This window comes from Suncus etruscus, chromosome 3 (genome assembly GCF_024139225.1).
Source record: "Suncus etruscus isolate mSunEtr1 chromosome 3, mSunEtr1.pri.cur, whole genome shotgun sequence".
NCBI lineage: Eukaryota > Metazoa > Chordata > Mammalia > Eulipotyphla > Soricidae > Suncus > Suncus etruscus.
In genome coordinates, this window is record NC_064850.1 from 35,897,793 (window position 1) to 35,916,234 (window position 18,442).

Genomic DNA, 18,442 nt, shown 5'->3' on the forward strand with positions numbered 1-18,442 from the left:
GGGCAATTTCAAAGCATAGGTCAAGAATTGTGGAAACAATTTTTCCCCAGCTCGGCCACAAGCATCAGTGTCGATAGTTGTGATACTTGTGCATGTATATGGACTTGCACACGTGTGTCTGAATAGGACACTATGACTCAGATTTCATAGGGTTTTGTTCACACAAAGCCTGTACTCAGCCACTGAGCTCTCTCCCTCGCCCATTATCTTTCTAGGTTTTGGTTTTTGTTTGTTTTTCTTTCCTCACTAGCTCCTTCTCTATCTTCTAGGACACCTTCTTTTTCTAGGGCAAGCTCTGTTCATCCAGGCCCTCCCTCACTGTGGCACTTCTTCCTGAAACTGAAATTAAGTCTCGTGCTAGTGCTGCCACCTTCAGGTGGATGATTCCTCAACTATCGCTTCTGGAGCTGGACTATGCTTTGAAACTCAACTCCTATGTTCAATTGCTAGTTTATCTTTCCTCTTGAGGTCTAATGAGCATCTCAAGCATAGCAAGTCTGTTTCAGAAATTTCAATTTCAATCACCTCTCTCTCTCTCTCTCTCTCTCTCTCTCTCTCTCTCTCTCTCTCTCTCTCTCTCTCTCTCTCTCTCTCTCTCTCTCTCTCTCTCTCTCAGAGTTTGTCCCAGGTAATATCTAATTACACAAAGATAAAGATAAAATCATTTGGGGAAGGGGGTCACTCCTTGACCAGGAGGGCTCAGACTCTGATGCTTGGGAGACACCAGGGCCACCACCATCACACAGGATCTTACACAACCAGATATATGCTTAAGACCTCAGGTTTTCTCCCCAGCACTAGAACACAATGTTCCTCTGGGGAAGGAGAGGAATGTTTGTATTCAGGAGCTGTTCCTGGCTCTGTGCTCAAGAGGGACCCCTAGCAGTGCTGGACGGGCCATATGTGGTGCCAGGAATTTGAACCAAGGTTGCTGTCAACATAGACAAATGCCAAGGCCAATGCCTTCAGCCTGGTACTGTCTCTCCATTTTCTTTATTTCCTATTCTTGTTCTCAAATGTTCGAGGATGGTGCTGTTACCAGGATCTATCCTCGGTGTGATCCCTTTTACTAAAGGCTGCAGTCAGCACTTTTTTCCATTAGACTGATTCACAGACCCTGAAGTGATAACCTTCCTCCTTCTTCCAGCGATTTTCCCAAGTGTTAAAAAATAAATGTTGTCTCTGTTGGCCAGAAAAATGCCAGTGAGTTTCCTCTGTCCATTTAAATAGAGTTCTGACTCTTGATAACACTGTCTGTTGGAGTCTGACTTGACACAGTAGCTTGTTTTCAAGAATGGCCTTAATTTTGTTTCAGTCTAATGACATTGGGGAAGAGAGGTAAATCCTTAGTTCTTCATTAAATCCTTCTGGTCTGAGGGAAGTCTGGTATTGTGGCATCATACTAATTGCCCCTCATTGTCCCCATTGAGAATAACATCATCTACGAAATCTACAGAGCCAGAATAGCATTGAAGAAGATAGAAGAGAAGGCTACTTTCATCCGCATCTTTCTCTACTGAAGAAAGAACCAGGAGTTAAAACCCTTACTTCACAATGGGAAAGGCCCTATCTTTACTTTTTGGAAATAGAGCATGTACTTTTGATTCCCTGCACTCTTCTATTGCTGTACCTGTTGGCTAAATTAACATTCCACGTGGAAAACACAAATGATCCCCAAAGTTCCCTGGAAAGATGAGATCAAGATACAGTGCTGCCAAGTATTGCCAATATATGCCCATCTCCTTGACTTTCATTCACTACTGGTAGGAATGTGAACTGGGTCAGGCTTTTTGGAAAATAATACGGATATCCTCAAAAAAAAAATAGAAATTGAGCTTCCATTTGATCCAACAATACCACTCCTAGAAATATACCCTAGGAACCCAATAACATCATGCAGAAAAGCCCTCTGCATTTCTATGTTTGTCGCAGTGCCATTTACAATAGTCAGAATCTGGAAACAACCCAAGTGTGTGAGAACTGAAGAGTGGCTAAAGAAACTGTGGTACATCCACACAATGGAATACTATGCAGCTTTTAGGGAAAATGAAGTCATGAAATTGACTTATACGTGGATGGATATGGAGATTATTATTATGCTGAGGGAAATGATGAGAAGGAAAGGAATAGACATAGAATAATCTCATTTTTGTGTGTGTTATAAGAAAAATAAAAAATAGTATAATAATAGGGGCCGGAGAGATAGCATAAAGTTAGGGCATTTGCCTTGCATACAGAAGAATGGTGGTTCAAATCCTGGCATGCCATATGGTCCCCCGACCCTGCCAGGTGCAATTTCTGATTGTAGAGCCAGGAGTAACCCCTGAGTGCTGCCAGGTATGACCCCAAAAAAAAAAAAAGAAAGAAAAAAATAAATAGTATAGTAATAGTATCTAGAGACAATAGAGATGAGTTCCAGAAGAACCAGTCTATGGCAGGAAGCTTGCCACAAAGACCTGTGTTGCAGTTAGGGTAGAGTATGAGAACTATAATTGAAATTGTTCACTCTGGACAAAAACGAGTGCTGAAAGGGGATAGAGTGATGTACATGGTACCCCTTTATTAACAACAGTGCAATCCATAGTGTCAAAAAGGAGAGTATAAGAAGAGAAAGAAATGAAATCTCACCCCAAAGGTAGGCAGGGAGGAAGGTAGGAGGGATATTGAGGACATTGGTGACAGGAAACATGCAATAGTGAAGGAGGTGAATATTGTTTGAAGCTCAATCATGAACAATTTTGTAACCATGATTCTTAAATAAAGTAATTATTAAAACAATACATATACATATATATGTATTGGTGTGTTGGGTTACACCTTATTTTACCTAAAACAAAGACCATTCCTGGTTTCTTTGTATGTTTGTTTACAACTTGGATTTACCCCCCAGAGATTGTCTTATTTGTAAACCTCAGTGGGTTTACTGCCTCACTAAATAAAAAGGGTAGTTCTGACAGGCAGCAGGAACTCCACACTCGGTAGAAGACTGCCAGACTGCACATGTTTCACCCTCAGTCTGATCTGGATTGTTTCTTGTGCAACCCTGATTCAGATTCGTTCACCTGAGGCTGGAGGTACAGTGCATGGGGTGATTTTACATTGGCGGTGGTAATGATGCATAGGTGAAGGGGGCTGTTCTTTTTATGACTGAAGCCCAACTGCAAACATGTTTGTAATTTTAAAGAATAAAGTATTTTTTTAAAAAAAATTAGAGTTTAATCCAAGGAATAAAAACAATATATACTCATCTCCTTTTCCCAGTTTCTCCTGAGGACATCTCAGTGTTTTTCTTATTTTCCAAAGTTCAATTATGCACATTAATAAAGCCATTTCTTTTCTTTTAGAATTTACAGTTTTCATTTTGTCCCTTGTCTATTGCTGTTACTGTAGTTAAGTTGGCAGTCCTTGAACATTTTTAGTAAAAATTAAAAATAAAAACATTGTTTGTGGGGGCCATAGAGCACAGCTGTAAGGTGTTTGCCTTGCACACAGCCTATCCAGATGGATGGTGGTTCGAATCCTGGCATCCCATATGGTCCCTGAGACTGCCAAGAGCTATTTCTGAGCAGAGCCAGGAGTAACCCCTGAGCAGCGCCAGGTGTGACCCAAAAACCAAAGGAAAAAAAAATCATCGTTTGTGGTCTGTTGATCCAAATATTGAGACATGCATATGGGGACTTCCAAGAATGGGTATGGGGGGACTTCCCAAGGGGAAATTCCTGCCCTGCTTTCATTCCCCCAAAGGGCAGGTCAGAGTACTATTCTTGAGTTTGTCCATTCCTCCAGAACCAAACCATCTTTATGATCAGTGACATCTTTGTGGGTGTGTGTGTGTGTGTGTGTGTGTGGCAACTTTCAGTCCCCTTCATTATAAAAAAGGAATTTTTCAACCATTAAACCAAATGGCTGGCTAACATCTTATGGAGTTACCTCCAGTTACTCCATCTTTCCGGGGCATGTGAGCGTCTACATGTAGTAGAAATCTTAAAGGAGAATGAGCTAGAAGTAAGGTCAGGTGACTTGTGCCCCTTAAGACCCAGTGCTGCAGAGTTGATCTGCTTCTCTGTCAAGCTGTCTAGTCCTCTTTTCTTTTGTCTTCCAACAGGTGTGTACTTGGGCCTCACCTTCTCTGGATTTTGGGATACTCAAGACATCACGTGGCATAATCTGTCAGAGAATATCTATGCTATTGTCGGAGAAGGTAATCTCGCTAACATGCCTTCATTTTCATCAACACTTTATCTGTATTTATCAAGCATCTTTGCTTTGCTACAGAGTTTCTCTTTTCCTTCCCTTACCACTCATGGTGTCCTTTCCCTCTGCAGAAGGACTTGGACTGACACTGGTGGACTTGGTTTTAACAAATAGGTTTTTACTGATCCTTACCTCTTTGGGTCTTTTTGTAAGTAAAGATCTACGTAATCCAGCACAGCAAAGTAAAGGGGTACGTGATTTGCCTATTTTTTTTCCCTCTTTTTTCTTTTTTTTGCTAGTTAACCTTAAATAACTTTGGTGACAACTATTGGATATGGTGGAAAACTATTATCTATAAATTGGTGTAAAACTATTGAGTTCGGTGTGATCTATTTTAAAAATAAAATGCTTCTTTCTTTTACAGAAAGTCAAATAGGGACCAGAAAGATAGCACAGCAGATAATGTATGCACTTACTTACCTTATATGCAGCTGACCCCAGTTCTATTCCCACTAGGTAGGGTGTTTGTCTTGCACATGGCCAACCCAAGTTCAATCCCTGGAATCCCATATGGTATCCCAAGCACCACCAGAAATGACCCCTGAGCACCTCCAGGTGTGGCCCCAAAACAAAACAAAACTTTCTTAGGATCACAGTGTTAGTATAGAAGATAGGGTACTTGCCTTGCAAATGGCTGGCCTGAGTTCAACCCTGGCATCTTAGATGGTCCTCTGAGTTCACCAGGTGTGATTCCTGAGCATCACCAGGTATGGCTCAAAATAACAACAAAATATTCTAGATCCAGATATCACAACTTTTCATTTATTTTTGACAAGAATTTATTTAAACACTTTGGTTACAAAATATTCATAGCTTCAGTCATTGAATTTATACCGCCCTTCACCAGTGTAATGTTCCTGCCACTAATGACCCCTATTTATAACCCTAACCCTAACTCTACCAGGGATCTCAAACTCAATTTACCTGGGGGCCACAGGAGGCAAAGTCGGGGTGATCCTTGAGTGCAAAGTGAGTAGTAAGCTTTGAACATTGGGGTGTGTGACCCAAACAACTAAAACAAAACAAAACAGAAAAAGATTCCTCTAGGGCAGGGCCACAAAATGTTGTACAGAGGACTGTAAATGGCCCGCGGGCCACGAGTTTGAGACCCCTGCAATCCTAGCTAGACTCAGGGGATCTTATGGAATATCAGAGATCACACTTGTGTCAGCTGCAAGCAAAGCATATGCATTATTGCTTTAAGTACCTGTGCCATATTTCCAGCCATCTCTACATACTTTATTTCTGTGCATGTAAGTGTATGTGTGGAGTATGTATGTGTGTGTTCACATACACTTCTTTTTGTGTGTGTGGGGGGGTTTTGGGTCACACCCGACAGTGCTCAGGGGTTTTTCCTGGCTCCGTGCTCAGAAATTGCGCCTGGCAGGCACGGGGGACCATATGGGACGCCGGGATTCGAACCAATGACCTTCTGCATGAAAGGTAAACGCCTTACCTCCATGCTATCTCTCCGGCCCCTATACACTTCTTTTTTAAGGAATGAAGCCATGCCCAGTAATGCTCAGGGGTTAGTCCTGGAAGATTTAAGGGACCATATGGAATGCCAGGGATAAATCCCAGGTCAGCCACATGCAAGGCCAATGCCCTACCCACTGTACTACTGCTTTGGTCCCTCACACACTTCTTAACTCCTCCACTTAAACAATTTAAAATAATATTTGTGGACCAGAGCATATGGTCCCCTAAGCCAGGAGTGATTTCTGAGTGCATAGCCAAGAGTAACCCCTGAGCATCACCAAGAGTAGCCAAAAAAAAAAAAAAATATATATATATATATATACATATAGCATTTTTATCCAACATCCTCTCTAAAACTAACATATTGATTAATAAAGCAAAATAAATAAATAATAAATAAATAAATAAAGCAAATATAGAAGCAAAGTAAGGAGTGAAGGGGCAATCCCCTAGATATGGTAGAAATGCAAGTTTTGTAGACCTACATTCTGGGGTCCCTAAAATGATATAATGTTAGACACAGAGAAAGAGAATTTGCAGATATCCTTTGTAGACCTCTTCTGAGCCACAAAGCCCCTTGCTGAGACCACCGGCACAGACAGCTCAAATGTCCATCAACAAGAATGTCCTTGGATGAATTGCTGTTTCTGAGTTTGCTTTTTGTACACCTAGCATGGTACCAGTCTCATATAATCCAGAGTTCAAGGTGTATTTTTATGTTCAGCCAGGATATTTATAGTCATCATATATCCATCCCAAAACTGTGACATCAATATCAATTTTTCATCTATGATAGTGGCCTGTCACTGCCATGCTTGGGAAACCAGAGTGTGCATTGCAGAGATGAAGGAGCAGCCTAGAAAATATTCCCTCTGTTGGCTTCTTCCTCTAAGCTTTTAGCCTCTGAAAATTAAGTGTTCTTCCTTTAATTGTAAGATATAGCAGTAGCTATATTTTACCTTAGATAACTAGCACTTCATTTCCTTTAGTATAGTTTAAATTGTTGTGCCCTCTGCTATACAAAAAAAGATAAATCAAAGTTTCTTTTCTTTTTCACCTTCTAGTTTGCAAAGATAGAATTTTGCGGTTTTGAAAGGGTAAGATTCTTTTCATTTCTAGAAGTGTGTGAGTGACCTGGTGACCTAAGAAATGAAATAGAACTTTTTTTTCCCTATTATTATGTTGTTATTTTCTTTGTGTATGGGGATCACACCTCGAAGTATTCAGGCCTTCCTCCTGGCTCTGCACTCAAGGGTTCGCTCCAGACTATGCTCTAGGGACCATATGTGGTGTTGTAGATTGAACCTGGATTAGCTTGTATAAGGCAAGAGCCTTACCCCCTATTGTTATTTCTCCAACCACTTGCCAGACATTAAAAAAAAAAATTCCTTCTAACCTCAAAAAGCCAGACATATGAAATCTATTGACACTACTTAAACAGGGCAGGGAGAACTATCAGCCTAAAATTCTGAAATTTACTCTGCATTCGTCAAGAATGAGGGTGGAGAAAAGAAATGCACCTCGATAAGACACCAGGAGAGTGTTCCAGCCCAGACTCCATGAAGGAGAGGGGTGTAGAGCCAGGCTAGAACTGGAATGTGTGCTCTAGGCTCCTGAGAGGCAGCTCTTTTCTGTCTTCTCCACTTCAGGATCTCCTGGGGCAAGGCAGGCACTTAGTAAAATATTTGCTCGAAAGCCTGAAAAGGGTGAACACCAACAACAAAAAAATCTGTTATAAATTTTGTGTCTAGACATGAGGTGGGGCTGAACGTCTAGACGATAAAATCAGGAGGAAAGAGGCTCTTTTTCTGTGGATAATTAGCCTTTTAAGTTTCTTGTTTGTAGTAGAATTGATATGGGGAATAGTTTGAGAATTTGTTAGAGAACTGTCAAGTGTATAGTCAACTTGAATGTTCAAGTTAAAATTAACCCAACAAAGATAAATAAATCTTTATTCTTAAGGTTCTAAACAGGAATTATGGAATAAACCCATCACTGGACTGACCCTTGGTGTGGGTGGGTGGGTGGAGGGACTATGCCACGAATTGAATTTGCAGCTTCATACTTGCAAGACTCAAGACAAGTGTTCTACAACTGACTTATTCTGGGTGCTTGGAAATGTGTATAGTTTAGTCCCTTTCTAGAAGTTGGTCAAATAGTACATTCTAGAACAAGAGCGATAGCACAGAAGGTAAGGCACTTACTTGCCTTGCATGCATCTGACCTGAGTTTGACTCCATCATTCCATATGGTCCCCAGAGCATTGCTAGAGGTGCAGAGCCAGGAGTAACCCCTAACCATCTTCAGGCATGACCCAAAAGCCAAAACATAAAACATTCTAGTTCTTGTTCTTTCTTCACATATTTTTTTTTTTTTGGTTTTTGGGCCACACCCTGTGACGCTCAGGGGTTACTCCTGGCTATGCGCTCAGAAGTTGCTCCTGGCTTCTTGGGGGACCATATGGGACGCCGGGGGATCGAACCGCGGTCCGTCCTAGGCTAGCGCAGGAAAGGCAGGCACCTTACCTCCAGCGCCACCGCCCGGCCCCTCTTCACATATTTTTGATATTTATTTTGATACATATTTTCTATGTCTTTCTCACATTCCTGAACTGTTACAGTAAAAAAATTTTATTCTCATAAAATCTATATATTTGTGATATTTGTGTTCATTTCTTTAGAATGACTTCCTCAAAGGAAAGTTGTGGTATACTGAAAGATGTCTTGCTAACAAAGAGCGCTTTGAAGGTAAATTTTAAAGAGAAGTTAAAAGTTTTTTCTTTTTAAAAAAAGAACTTAAAGGAATAAAAGTTAAGGATAAATCCTCTTGTATAAGTTTTTCTTTAAAGAGGATTGCTTGAAGAAGTAACACAGGAGTTAAGATGTTTGCCTTGTATGTGGCCAAACCTAGTCCAATCCCTGGTATCACATGGTCTCCCAAAATCACTTGGTGTATCCTTGGAGGCCCAGAGCACTGATGAGGTAATCCAGGTCATCCCCCCGAACCACAAGCAGCACCACATTCTTCGACCCACATTGAACCCCCATCTCTTTACATAAAAATTACAAAGAAGAATCCCAAACCATTTGAGCACCATTTGAAGGCTGGGTTTCCCCAAAAAAATAAGAAAAGAGGAAGGTTTTGATTTACATTTGAGAAATGACATGCATGTTACAGGTACTAGAACATAGCTTTTGAATAGAACTCATGCTTTTGAATAGACTTTATTTATTCTCATGAATAGACATTAAGGAACCAACGCTAGTCTGTCATTTCTGATCTTCTTGTTTTACAGCTGACTATGTTAGTATCACCTTTGACAGAAACAAAACCCTGAGTGAGGTATGGTATTAAATATTCTAAAAGGTAAGAATATATTGCTGGGGTGTAATTTCGTGGGTTAGTAGTAACAGGGACAATGGTGGGCAGTTGGTCTTCTGGTGCCTCTGCTTGGAGTCCTTGGCAATGACCTAATTAGTTCAAACTGGATCTACAGTGTGGCTTTGGGAAAATGATCTAGGCCAGGAGGAGAGCCTTTGGGTAGGTTTAGGCTTCCTGGCACCAAGAGAACAGCTCAGGTATTAAAGATGGAGAACTCCTTTCTGTGATCAGTCCAAACCACCCTCACACTCATCCATTTACTTGCCTAAGAAGTGAATGAGGTCTTCTTTGACAAGACCCTCATTAACTTGCCCTTTTTCTTTTCTGCAGTCAAGCTCTTGTTTTTATAGTAAAGACCCATTTGTTGAATGGTTACCCTGCTTACCTCGGGAGTTACAACTGAAACCTCCTCTCCCCAAAGTAATAGCCTTTCTTGTGGACCAAGACCAAAGATCTGGGGTCTCCCTCGTATTCAGAAAGGTAAGAACACAGTCCCTAGGGATTGCCCTGGACTCCAAGAAGCTACTCATTCTATCCAAGTTCTTGTTCTCTCTGGCAATCCCCGATGATAAAAATCGGCTCTAGGAAAAGTATCCTGGAAGACACAAATAAATTTGTTTTGCCTCTATTTGTTCATTGAATTTGATGGCCGTTGAAAATACAATGCTGAGGCCAAAGCAATAGCGGGGAGGGCATTTGCCTTACACACAGCTAGCTTGGGTTCGATCCCTGGCATCTCATATGGTCCCTGAGCCTGCCAGGAGTGATTTCTGAGCACAGAGCCAGGAGTAAACCCTGAGCACCACCAAAATAGAGAGAGAGAAAGAGAGAGAATATACTATTTGTGTCCCCATAATTCTGCCTTGCTTTTTCCTGCAGAAGAATGCAAGAGCAGAGTTTGGTCTAAATTGAGGTAAGGATCTATAAAACAGGCAATTGAAATGACTAAAATAAAACAATATTGCCACAGACCTCTATTTTCTTTTTTTTTTCTTCTTTTTCTTTTTTTTGGTTTTTGGGTCACACCTGACAGTGCTCAGGGGTTACTCCTGGCTCCATGCTCAGAAATAGCCCTGGCAGGCTTGGGGGACCATATGGGATGCCTGGATTCAAACCAGCGATCTTCTGCATGAAAGGCAAATGCCTTTCCTCCATGTTATCTCTCCGGCCCCACACACCTTTATTTTCTGTTCCTAACCCTAACTGTGATTTATTATTCTCTGAGTCATTTGTGAGGGTACAGCAGGTCATAGCAGGAGATGGGTGTAACAAAATGAACAGAGAGAGGGAAGCAGAATGTAGCCTTTTAACGCTGCCTAATGTCTGCAGGGGAGAGAAAGGGGGAAGGAGAGAGAGAAAGAGAGAGAGAGAGAAGAGAGAGAGAGCAGAATGTAGCCTTTTAATGCTTACCTGTTGGCAGGGGAAGTGTGTGTATATATATGTGTGTGCTTGTGTGAAAGAGAGAGAGACAGTGAGCAGAGTGAGAGCCAGTGAAGGGGGCTTGGATGAGGCAAACTGCTACATTTTATGGGGAGAGAAAGAGAGAGAAAGCAGAGCAAAGTGCATCTGGCTAATGCTGATTAAGTGGAGGGGGCAAAGGCTCTTCCCCAGTTTCTTCCTGGGCCCCCTTTCTAATTATCATGTTTCCCCTTATATACCCAGTCTTCTGACTGGGGGTGGATACCAGGCTGTTTACAATTACAGGAACTTTTTATACCATCATCACCCTAACACCCAGTAACATTTATACAGTAACAGTGGGGACCATAACATCTGTCTTACCTCATGATTTTAGGGGCAAATTTTTTTCCTACACCCTCTTTGGTTCAGTATCTGGAAATCTACAAATTAAGGTAGCAAAGACAGATTTTTAGATATCAGGTATATATATAGCTTTGTTTTTTGTTTTTGTTTTTGTTTTTGCCAATTCAAACAGTTACTCCTGGCTCTGCACTCAGGAATCACTCCTGGCAGGTTTGGGTCCCAAATATTGATATTTTAATAAGAAATTACCTAGAACATTCTAGAATTTTAATGGTTTCAAAAAACTTTGCTAAGTTGTTAAAATAATCTTTATAAATAAAAGTGCTTCAAAAGAGAGGTTTATAAGAAAAAGCAATTTGTTTATATGTGAGCCTAACCCATAGGAGAATGTCAGTCATCTTTGGTGACTCCATGTAGCAGATAGAATGTGGACAGTAGACTCCATCTTAATAAGCTAATGAGGTGGAGAAAACACTCAGAGACCTTGTGGAAAATGAACTGTATTTTCAGGCAAAACAGGGAGATAAAAAGGCTTGTGATCGAGGGCCAGAAAGATAGCACAGCGTTAGGGCATTAGCCTTGCACTCAGCAGACCCAGGACAGATGGTGGTTCAAATCCTGACATCCCATATGGTCCCCTGAGCCTGCCAGGAGCAATTTCTGAGCACAGAGCCAGGAATAACCTCTGAGTGCTGCTGGGTGTGACACACACACACACACACACACACACACACACACACACACGCACACACACGCTTGTGATCATGCTTTTTATATAGTTATGAATGCTCTTTGGCTTTCTTTAGAGCCTTTCTGCTCCCCTAAAGAAGGAATTTGGGGTTGGTTTTGTTTAAATTCCCCCTTCTGGGAGTAGACCATACCAAAGAGAAATGTATTGCTGATGACAACTGTATTTTCAGAAGCTTGTGCTTCTAGCCATAAGGGAAAAGCTTTTTCACACACACACACACACACACACACACACACACACACACACACACACACACACACACACACACACACTCCATTGACTGTCAAATGTCTTTGGCCAAAAAATAACCTTTGCAGAAAGGGGAATCAGCCCCTTTCTGCGTGAACTACAGCAGCCCAACACCACACCCTATCTCTTCTGACAGAAACAGCCCATCTCCACTACTTAATCTTACCAAATTTCCAAATCTCCAAATTTCTTTTAGATCTATAAATTCTGTACCATGAACCAATGAACCACTGGACATCTCAATATCTCATAGCAGTTACAGCCCAATAAAATTCCAGGAAATATGATGGGAAAGTTGCATAGATATCTACTGACCTCAGTAAGCCTAAACAGTAACACAGAAAGTTCAACCAACCACAGTCAAGCAAATCCTTAGACACTGACTTTAGTAATACAATGGAGAGATATAACCATCATTTTAAATTGACCTGTGTTGATCTAAGTTTTAACAATTCCATTTCCCCAGGCCGGCGAGGTGGCGCTAGAGGTAAGGTGTCTGCCTTGCAAGCGCTAGCCAAGGAAGGACCGCGGTTCGATTCCCTGGCGTCCCATATGGTCCCCCCAAGCCAGGGGCAATTTCTGAGCGCTTAGCCAGGAATAACCCCTGAGCATCAAATGGTGTGGCCCAGAAAACAAACAAACAAACAAAACAATTCATTTGCCTTTGTCTTATAACAAGTAATACAAAGTAAATTTGTGACTGCCTTGAAAGAGGGTGATAGTTGAGAGATTGGGGACATAGATAAAGAGAATGTTACACCAATGGTGGAACTGATGTTTTAATATTTAATATCTGGAATCAATGTATTATAAACAACATGGTAAATCACTGTTATAATAAAATTAGGGGAGAAATATCTTTGTTTTATGACAGTGTATCTTGGGTATATATTTTTATTCCCTTAAAGATCATAATCTAACAAAATTAAATGGTAGCCCAGGATTCACACTCTTTCCAAAGCAGTTTAGAAGAATACTTGCCTTGTATGGGACCATTCTGTTCCATTCTGGCACCACAGATGATTTCCCAGGTGTCACCATGGGCCACTTCTGAGCATAGAGCCACAATTAATCCTTGACCACTGCAGAGTATGGCCTAATTCCTACCTGCCACCGAAACATAGTTTGGTGCCATAATTAAGAGCAATAAAGTCTGTCTTCCAGAATCAGTAATGGTTATATCATATCTCTCCCACATCAATTATTATAGAAACTTTAAACAAATTATGTCCTTTTTTAAGTTCCTTATCAGCAACAGTAGGGATATGTAGCTCTGAAGAGGGTGAAGGATGCCAAGTCCAGAGATATTGCTGAAGGCTTAGCTTAAATCTTTGAATTTAGGGCTACATTTGTGGGGATCCCTTGGTCTTCGTCTGAAATTCAAGTGACAGAAAATCCTACATGTGGTAACATGGACTATCAAGAAAAGTATCAGCGGGTGTTGAGGGAGAAAATACTTAGGATGTCTTCCTTTATTTCTAGAAATACGTTCATGCCATGGTAAGAATCATCAAATACAACAAACTAAGTCTAAAGTATAAATTTCCGGTCTTCAATTTTCCTGCAACATTCTGGAATCCCACTGGACTGGTCTTTCATCCACGCAGCCACTTTCTGTATGCTTATGGCAATCAGGTATGTACATATATGTTCCACACCATAATTCAGGCCTAGTTCACACCATAGTTCTGAGAGGTTGCATGTCAGGTAAGGAAGAGAGTTCCTGGTGAATTGGGACATAAAGTCTACTGAAGAGAGAATGAGAGGAGAGGAAAACAAGGCAGTGAACATCAGTAAAACATTTTCCATTTTTGAGTTTACCTAGCACACAGCCAAATCAGGTTCAATCCCCACCATTCTATATGGTTTCCCAAGCCTGTCAGGTATGATCCCTGAGTGCAGAGCCAAGAGTAAGCCCTGAGCATGTTGGGGTGAGACCCAGAAAAGAAAAAAAATTTAAAAAAATAAAAAAGATGAAACTGGCAAGCTGGAAAGAGAAAAAAAAAGAGAATTTTCTTAGAGACGGGAGGGATTATGCTATGTGCTACTGAGAACTTTTCCTTGGAGAAGAAAACATTGATCTTATGGGACAGAGTGTGGGTGCAAGAGGAGGGGAGCAACTGCTGGAAGATGATTCTAAGCAAGCCAGAGAAGAAACTCTTCATGACATGGAAGAGGTTGGTCTTAGGAGCTGAGACTATAATTCTTTTTGTTTTTATGAAGCAAGATCTTTTTATTGCAATTTAGATGTGAGGCAGAGAAAGAAAGGAAATGTTCAAAGGTGATACTGTTTTCACTAAAACAGAAAAAGCAAAGAGACATCGAGACAAGCAAAATACAAGTTCAAGAAAGAACTTGGACTTAAAGAGCAATCCTGAGACGAGTATTTTACAGGAAAAGCATTGGGGCCAGAGAGATAGCACAGCAGTAGGGATTTTGCCTTGCATAGGGCCAACTGGGGAGGAACCTGTATGTATTCACTAAATCCTATATGGTCCCCCAGGCTGCTGGGGCAATTTCTTTCTATTTTGGGGAGGGGTCACACCCATTAGCGCTCAGGGGTTACTCCTGGCTCTGTGCTCAGAAATCACTCCTGGCAGGCATGGGGGACCATATGGGATGCGAACTGCCATTCGTCCTATGTTGGTTACATGCAAGGCAAAAGCCTTACCACTGTGCTATTGCTCCAGCCTGCAGGGCAATTTCTGAGTGTAGAGCCAGGGTAACCCCTGAGTGCTGCTGAGTGTGATCCAGAAACCAATCAATCAGTAAATAAGTAAAGTTAAAAAAAAATAGGAGGAAAGCATTTGGGAATTTAAGGTTGATAATATGATAGACATGATTGTGTACTCTGTTAGAGTACAACTTTTGTATCTGAAAGAATAGCCAGGCAGCATTCATCTCTGTGATATGATCTGATTTAGTCTTGAAGTCTTTTCTTGGCATTGGGGTAGGTTTTTAAATAATGCTCAGAAGATCTGGTGATTCTTGACCAAAAGTTTCAGCAGTTCAATATGAGAGGCTGAGGCTATGACACCAGTGAGGTCTTGCAGTGCCAGAGATAACATGGGCTACTCAGGCAGTACTAGGGGGCCTTCAGGGCTGCACCCTGTGATGCTCTGAGGACTGTGTGAGTGCTGAGGATCAAACCAGGTTCAGCCACATGCAAAGCATATGCCCTAGCCCCATTACTGTCTCTCCAGCTCATTTAAACAGCTCTTTTTTGTTTGTTTTTGTTTTGAAGCCACATCCAGCTGTGCTCAAGTCTTGTTTCTAGTTCTGCACCCAGGGATCATACCTGGTGAGGCTTGAGGGATCTTAAAGAATGCCAGGGATGGAGCTCAGATCTGCCATGTGCCAAGAATGTGCCACCTTACCCACTGTATTATCTCTCTGGCCCCATACACTTAGATCAACTCTTATTGGAATATGAGAAAGGAGAGAGAAATATATGCTATGAAGGAGTCTGAGGATTTATAGAGGACCCAGGGCACATTCTTGAAAATGGACTCCTCCCCATGGAGTGTACTGACATATGAACAGATGCCTAGAACATGAGGTTTGACATCTTGATGTCAGTGCATCATGTTCTCTCCCCTTGATCCAAACTGATTCATCACTTTATAAATAAGGGGCCCCTTTGGGAAGACGGTGGGAACCATTTCATTCTTTCCTCTTCTCAGCCTACATCCTGTGTAATTCAGGGCCACCATCATCACTGTCACATTTTATGGAAAGAAACTGAGGAGATCAAGTAGGTTCAGGAATCGGTGGCCTCCACACACATGAAAGATAGAGACGGAGACATAGAGGGACAGAGAAGTCACAGCCAGAAAAACAGACTAACGGAGGCAGAGATACAGAGAGAAGGAGCAAGCCGTGAGCACAGGCTATGTTCAAAGGGATGGCTGAACTGATGGGAACAGTTCTGTTATAACCATTATCTTTATTTTTCCTTTTCTTTAGATCTGGCTTTCAATGGATGGTGGCAATGCTTTTGAATTATTAGCTGACTTGAGAAGTGATGTCATCAAGGAAACTTCTCATAGCTTTTACACTTCAGATGTTGTCTTTATTTCCCAAAGTGGAAAAATTTATAGGACAAAAGCAGGTAAGAATGATTCTTCTATTGCATGGAAGCCTGGTGATCCAGGAACTTAGAAAATATGAAGGTGGGGAAAGTGGGGACAACTTCCATAGTCCTTCGTTCATTGATGACCTCAAACCTATTGGGTTTAAAGAAAAGAAACTTTGGGAGTTTTTTGTTTGTTGCTTTATGGGAGTTTTATTGTTTTGTTTTTGCTTTTGCTTCCCTCGCCCCAGCCCCCAAAAGAAACTTTATGTAAGTTGTACCAGATAAATTTTTTTTTTTGGAATTCTTCATTGTTAAAAAATACACCCTTTTATTTTTTTATTTAAACATCATTGTTAAGATACATTTTTTAAATAACCCAAGTTGACGCTGTGGTTTGAATATTTCATTTTGTCCCTCCTTAAAACCACCAACAATAAAATCATGAGGCCCAAATTTAACAACCAGACTTAAAAAGGTGCTTGTTAGTTGGCAGGTTGGGGCAGGGGAGAGATGTAGAAGAGACTCTAAGAACATTGTAGAGGGAGGTTGACACTGGTAGTAGGACTGATGCTGAAACATAGTACATCTGGAGCTGGAGAGATAGCACAGCGGCATTTGCCTTGCAAGCAGCCAACACGGAACCTAAGGTGGATGGCTCAAATCCCGGCATCCCATATGGTTCCCCGTGCCTGCCAGGAGCCATTTCTGAGCAGATAGCCAGGAGTAACTTCTGAGCACCGCCGGGTGTGGCCGAAACCCCCCCCCCCAAAAAGAAAGAAACATAGTATGTCTAAAACTTAATGGATGAATACTTTTGTAAATAACAATATTTTAAATTAAAATAATTTAATAAAGTACTTATAAATAGAATAATGAAGTATCATTCAGATAATTAAATGGCATATATTCTATAGTAAATAAAAGAAAAATGTTATAACTAAGAAAATGACCTAAAAAAATCCATATCAATAAAACTTTTATTTTTTGTTTGTTTGTTTTTTGGGTCACACCCAGCAGCGCTCAGGGGTTACTCCTGGCTCCATGCTCAGAAATCGCTCCTGGCAGGCTCAGGGGACCATATGGGATGCCAGGATTCGAACCAATAGCTTTCTGCATGAAAGGCAAGCGCTTTATTTCCATGCTATCACTTTGGTCCCAACTTCGATATTTTTCTATTTGTATTATACCAAAAAGGCAAAAGTTACTTTTGTTTTGTTTGGGGGCCACACAGGGTAATGTTCAGGGTCTGCTCCTGGCTCTCTACTCTGGGTGTCACTCCTTTTAGGACTCAGGGGTCTGGGATGCTGGGGATTGAACCCAGGTCAGTGGTGTGTAAGGCATGCCCCCTGTCCCCTGTACTAGCTCTCGGGCAAAATAAATGAAAAAGTTAATAAAGTTATACAAAGATTAAGATTAAGTCCTTAAGGGCTGGAGAGATAATATAGCTGGTAGAGCATTTACCTTCCATATGGCCAGCCCGAGTTCAATCCCCAGCAGCCCATCTGTTATCTTGAGCACTGCCAGAAGTAATTTCTGAGTGCAGAGCCAAAAGTTACCCCTGAACATCGCCATTGTATCCCAAAAGCTTTTTAAAATCAAAAGATAAAATCATGATTTGAGTTAACAAGGCAGCTACAATATTAAAATTTTCTCAGAGGATAAAACTTACTTTTTGTTGCCAACTTACTTCACTAACAAAATGCCCATACTACAGCAAATGTTATTCTTTCATCTCTTTTTATGGCTAAGTAATATCCATGATGTGGACACAACACAGTGTATGTCTTTATTCATTAGAGCACTGGGGGTAGTGGGTATTGGAATGTTTATAGCACGGTTGACATGCTCTCTGAACATTTGCCAATTGGCTTTCATGTGAAAACATTCACCCAGTCTTCAAGGGTCTGTTATTAACAGTTTCCTTGTTTCCTTATTGGATCCATCGTGCCTCCATGTTCCAGAAGCTGCTAGGCTGATCTAGCACCATTTTACATTCTCACCAGCAATGAATGGATGAGTGGTGGTTGGTTGAGTTGTGGTTGGTTGGTTGGTTGGCTGGTTGATTGGTTGGTTGGCTGGTTGATTGGTTGATTGGTTGATTGGTTTGTTGGCTGGTTGTTGTTTTAATTCATTTAAGTCATAGGCTGGTGCACACAACTAGTGGCTTACACTTAGGTGTTGCGCTGGAAATACTGTATGAACAGGTTATGGTCAAAAGTTCATATTACACTTCTGCTCTGTGCCATAGCCTTATTAGTTAATTCAGCAGACAGATGGCAGGAATCCCAAACCACAGCACCAGTCCTCAAAGGAGATCTAAACAAGAGGATGCTAGAAGGGGAAACTCTTAAGCATTGCCAAGAGCAAGTTATCAATACACTAAGAAATTTAAGCAGTTCCTGTACCTTTAGCAGTTCAGAATGACATGTATTTAATATTGTCCTTGGTAGGGGAGGGCCAGAGCGATAGCACAATGGTAAGGCATTTGC

General features: G+C 41.3%; 1 protein-coding gene across 1 annotated transcript in view; it reads left to right on the forward strand.

The window, feature by feature from the left end:
* CATSPERB (cation channel sperm associated auxiliary subunit beta) overlaps positions 1–18,442 on the forward strand; it is a 97,760-nt gene that overhangs the window by 26,045 nt on the left and 53,273 nt on the right. Inside the window, exons 7-14 of the mRNA XM_049770724.1 lie at positions 4,106–4,201; positions 4,326–4,444; positions 6,798–6,830; positions 8,414–8,480; positions 9,029–9,075; positions 9,445–9,611; positions 13,372–13,513; positions 15,845–15,989. Of these exons, the coding sequence (XP_049626681.1) occupies positions 4,106–4,201; positions 4,326–4,444; positions 6,798–6,830; positions 8,414–8,480; positions 9,029–9,075; positions 9,445–9,611; positions 13,372–13,513; positions 15,845–15,989 (816 nt within the window). The remainder of the gene's footprint in view (positions 1–4,105; positions 4,202–4,325; positions 4,445–6,797; positions 6,831–8,413; positions 8,481–9,028; positions 9,076–9,444; positions 9,612–13,371; positions 13,514–15,844; positions 15,990–18,442) is intronic.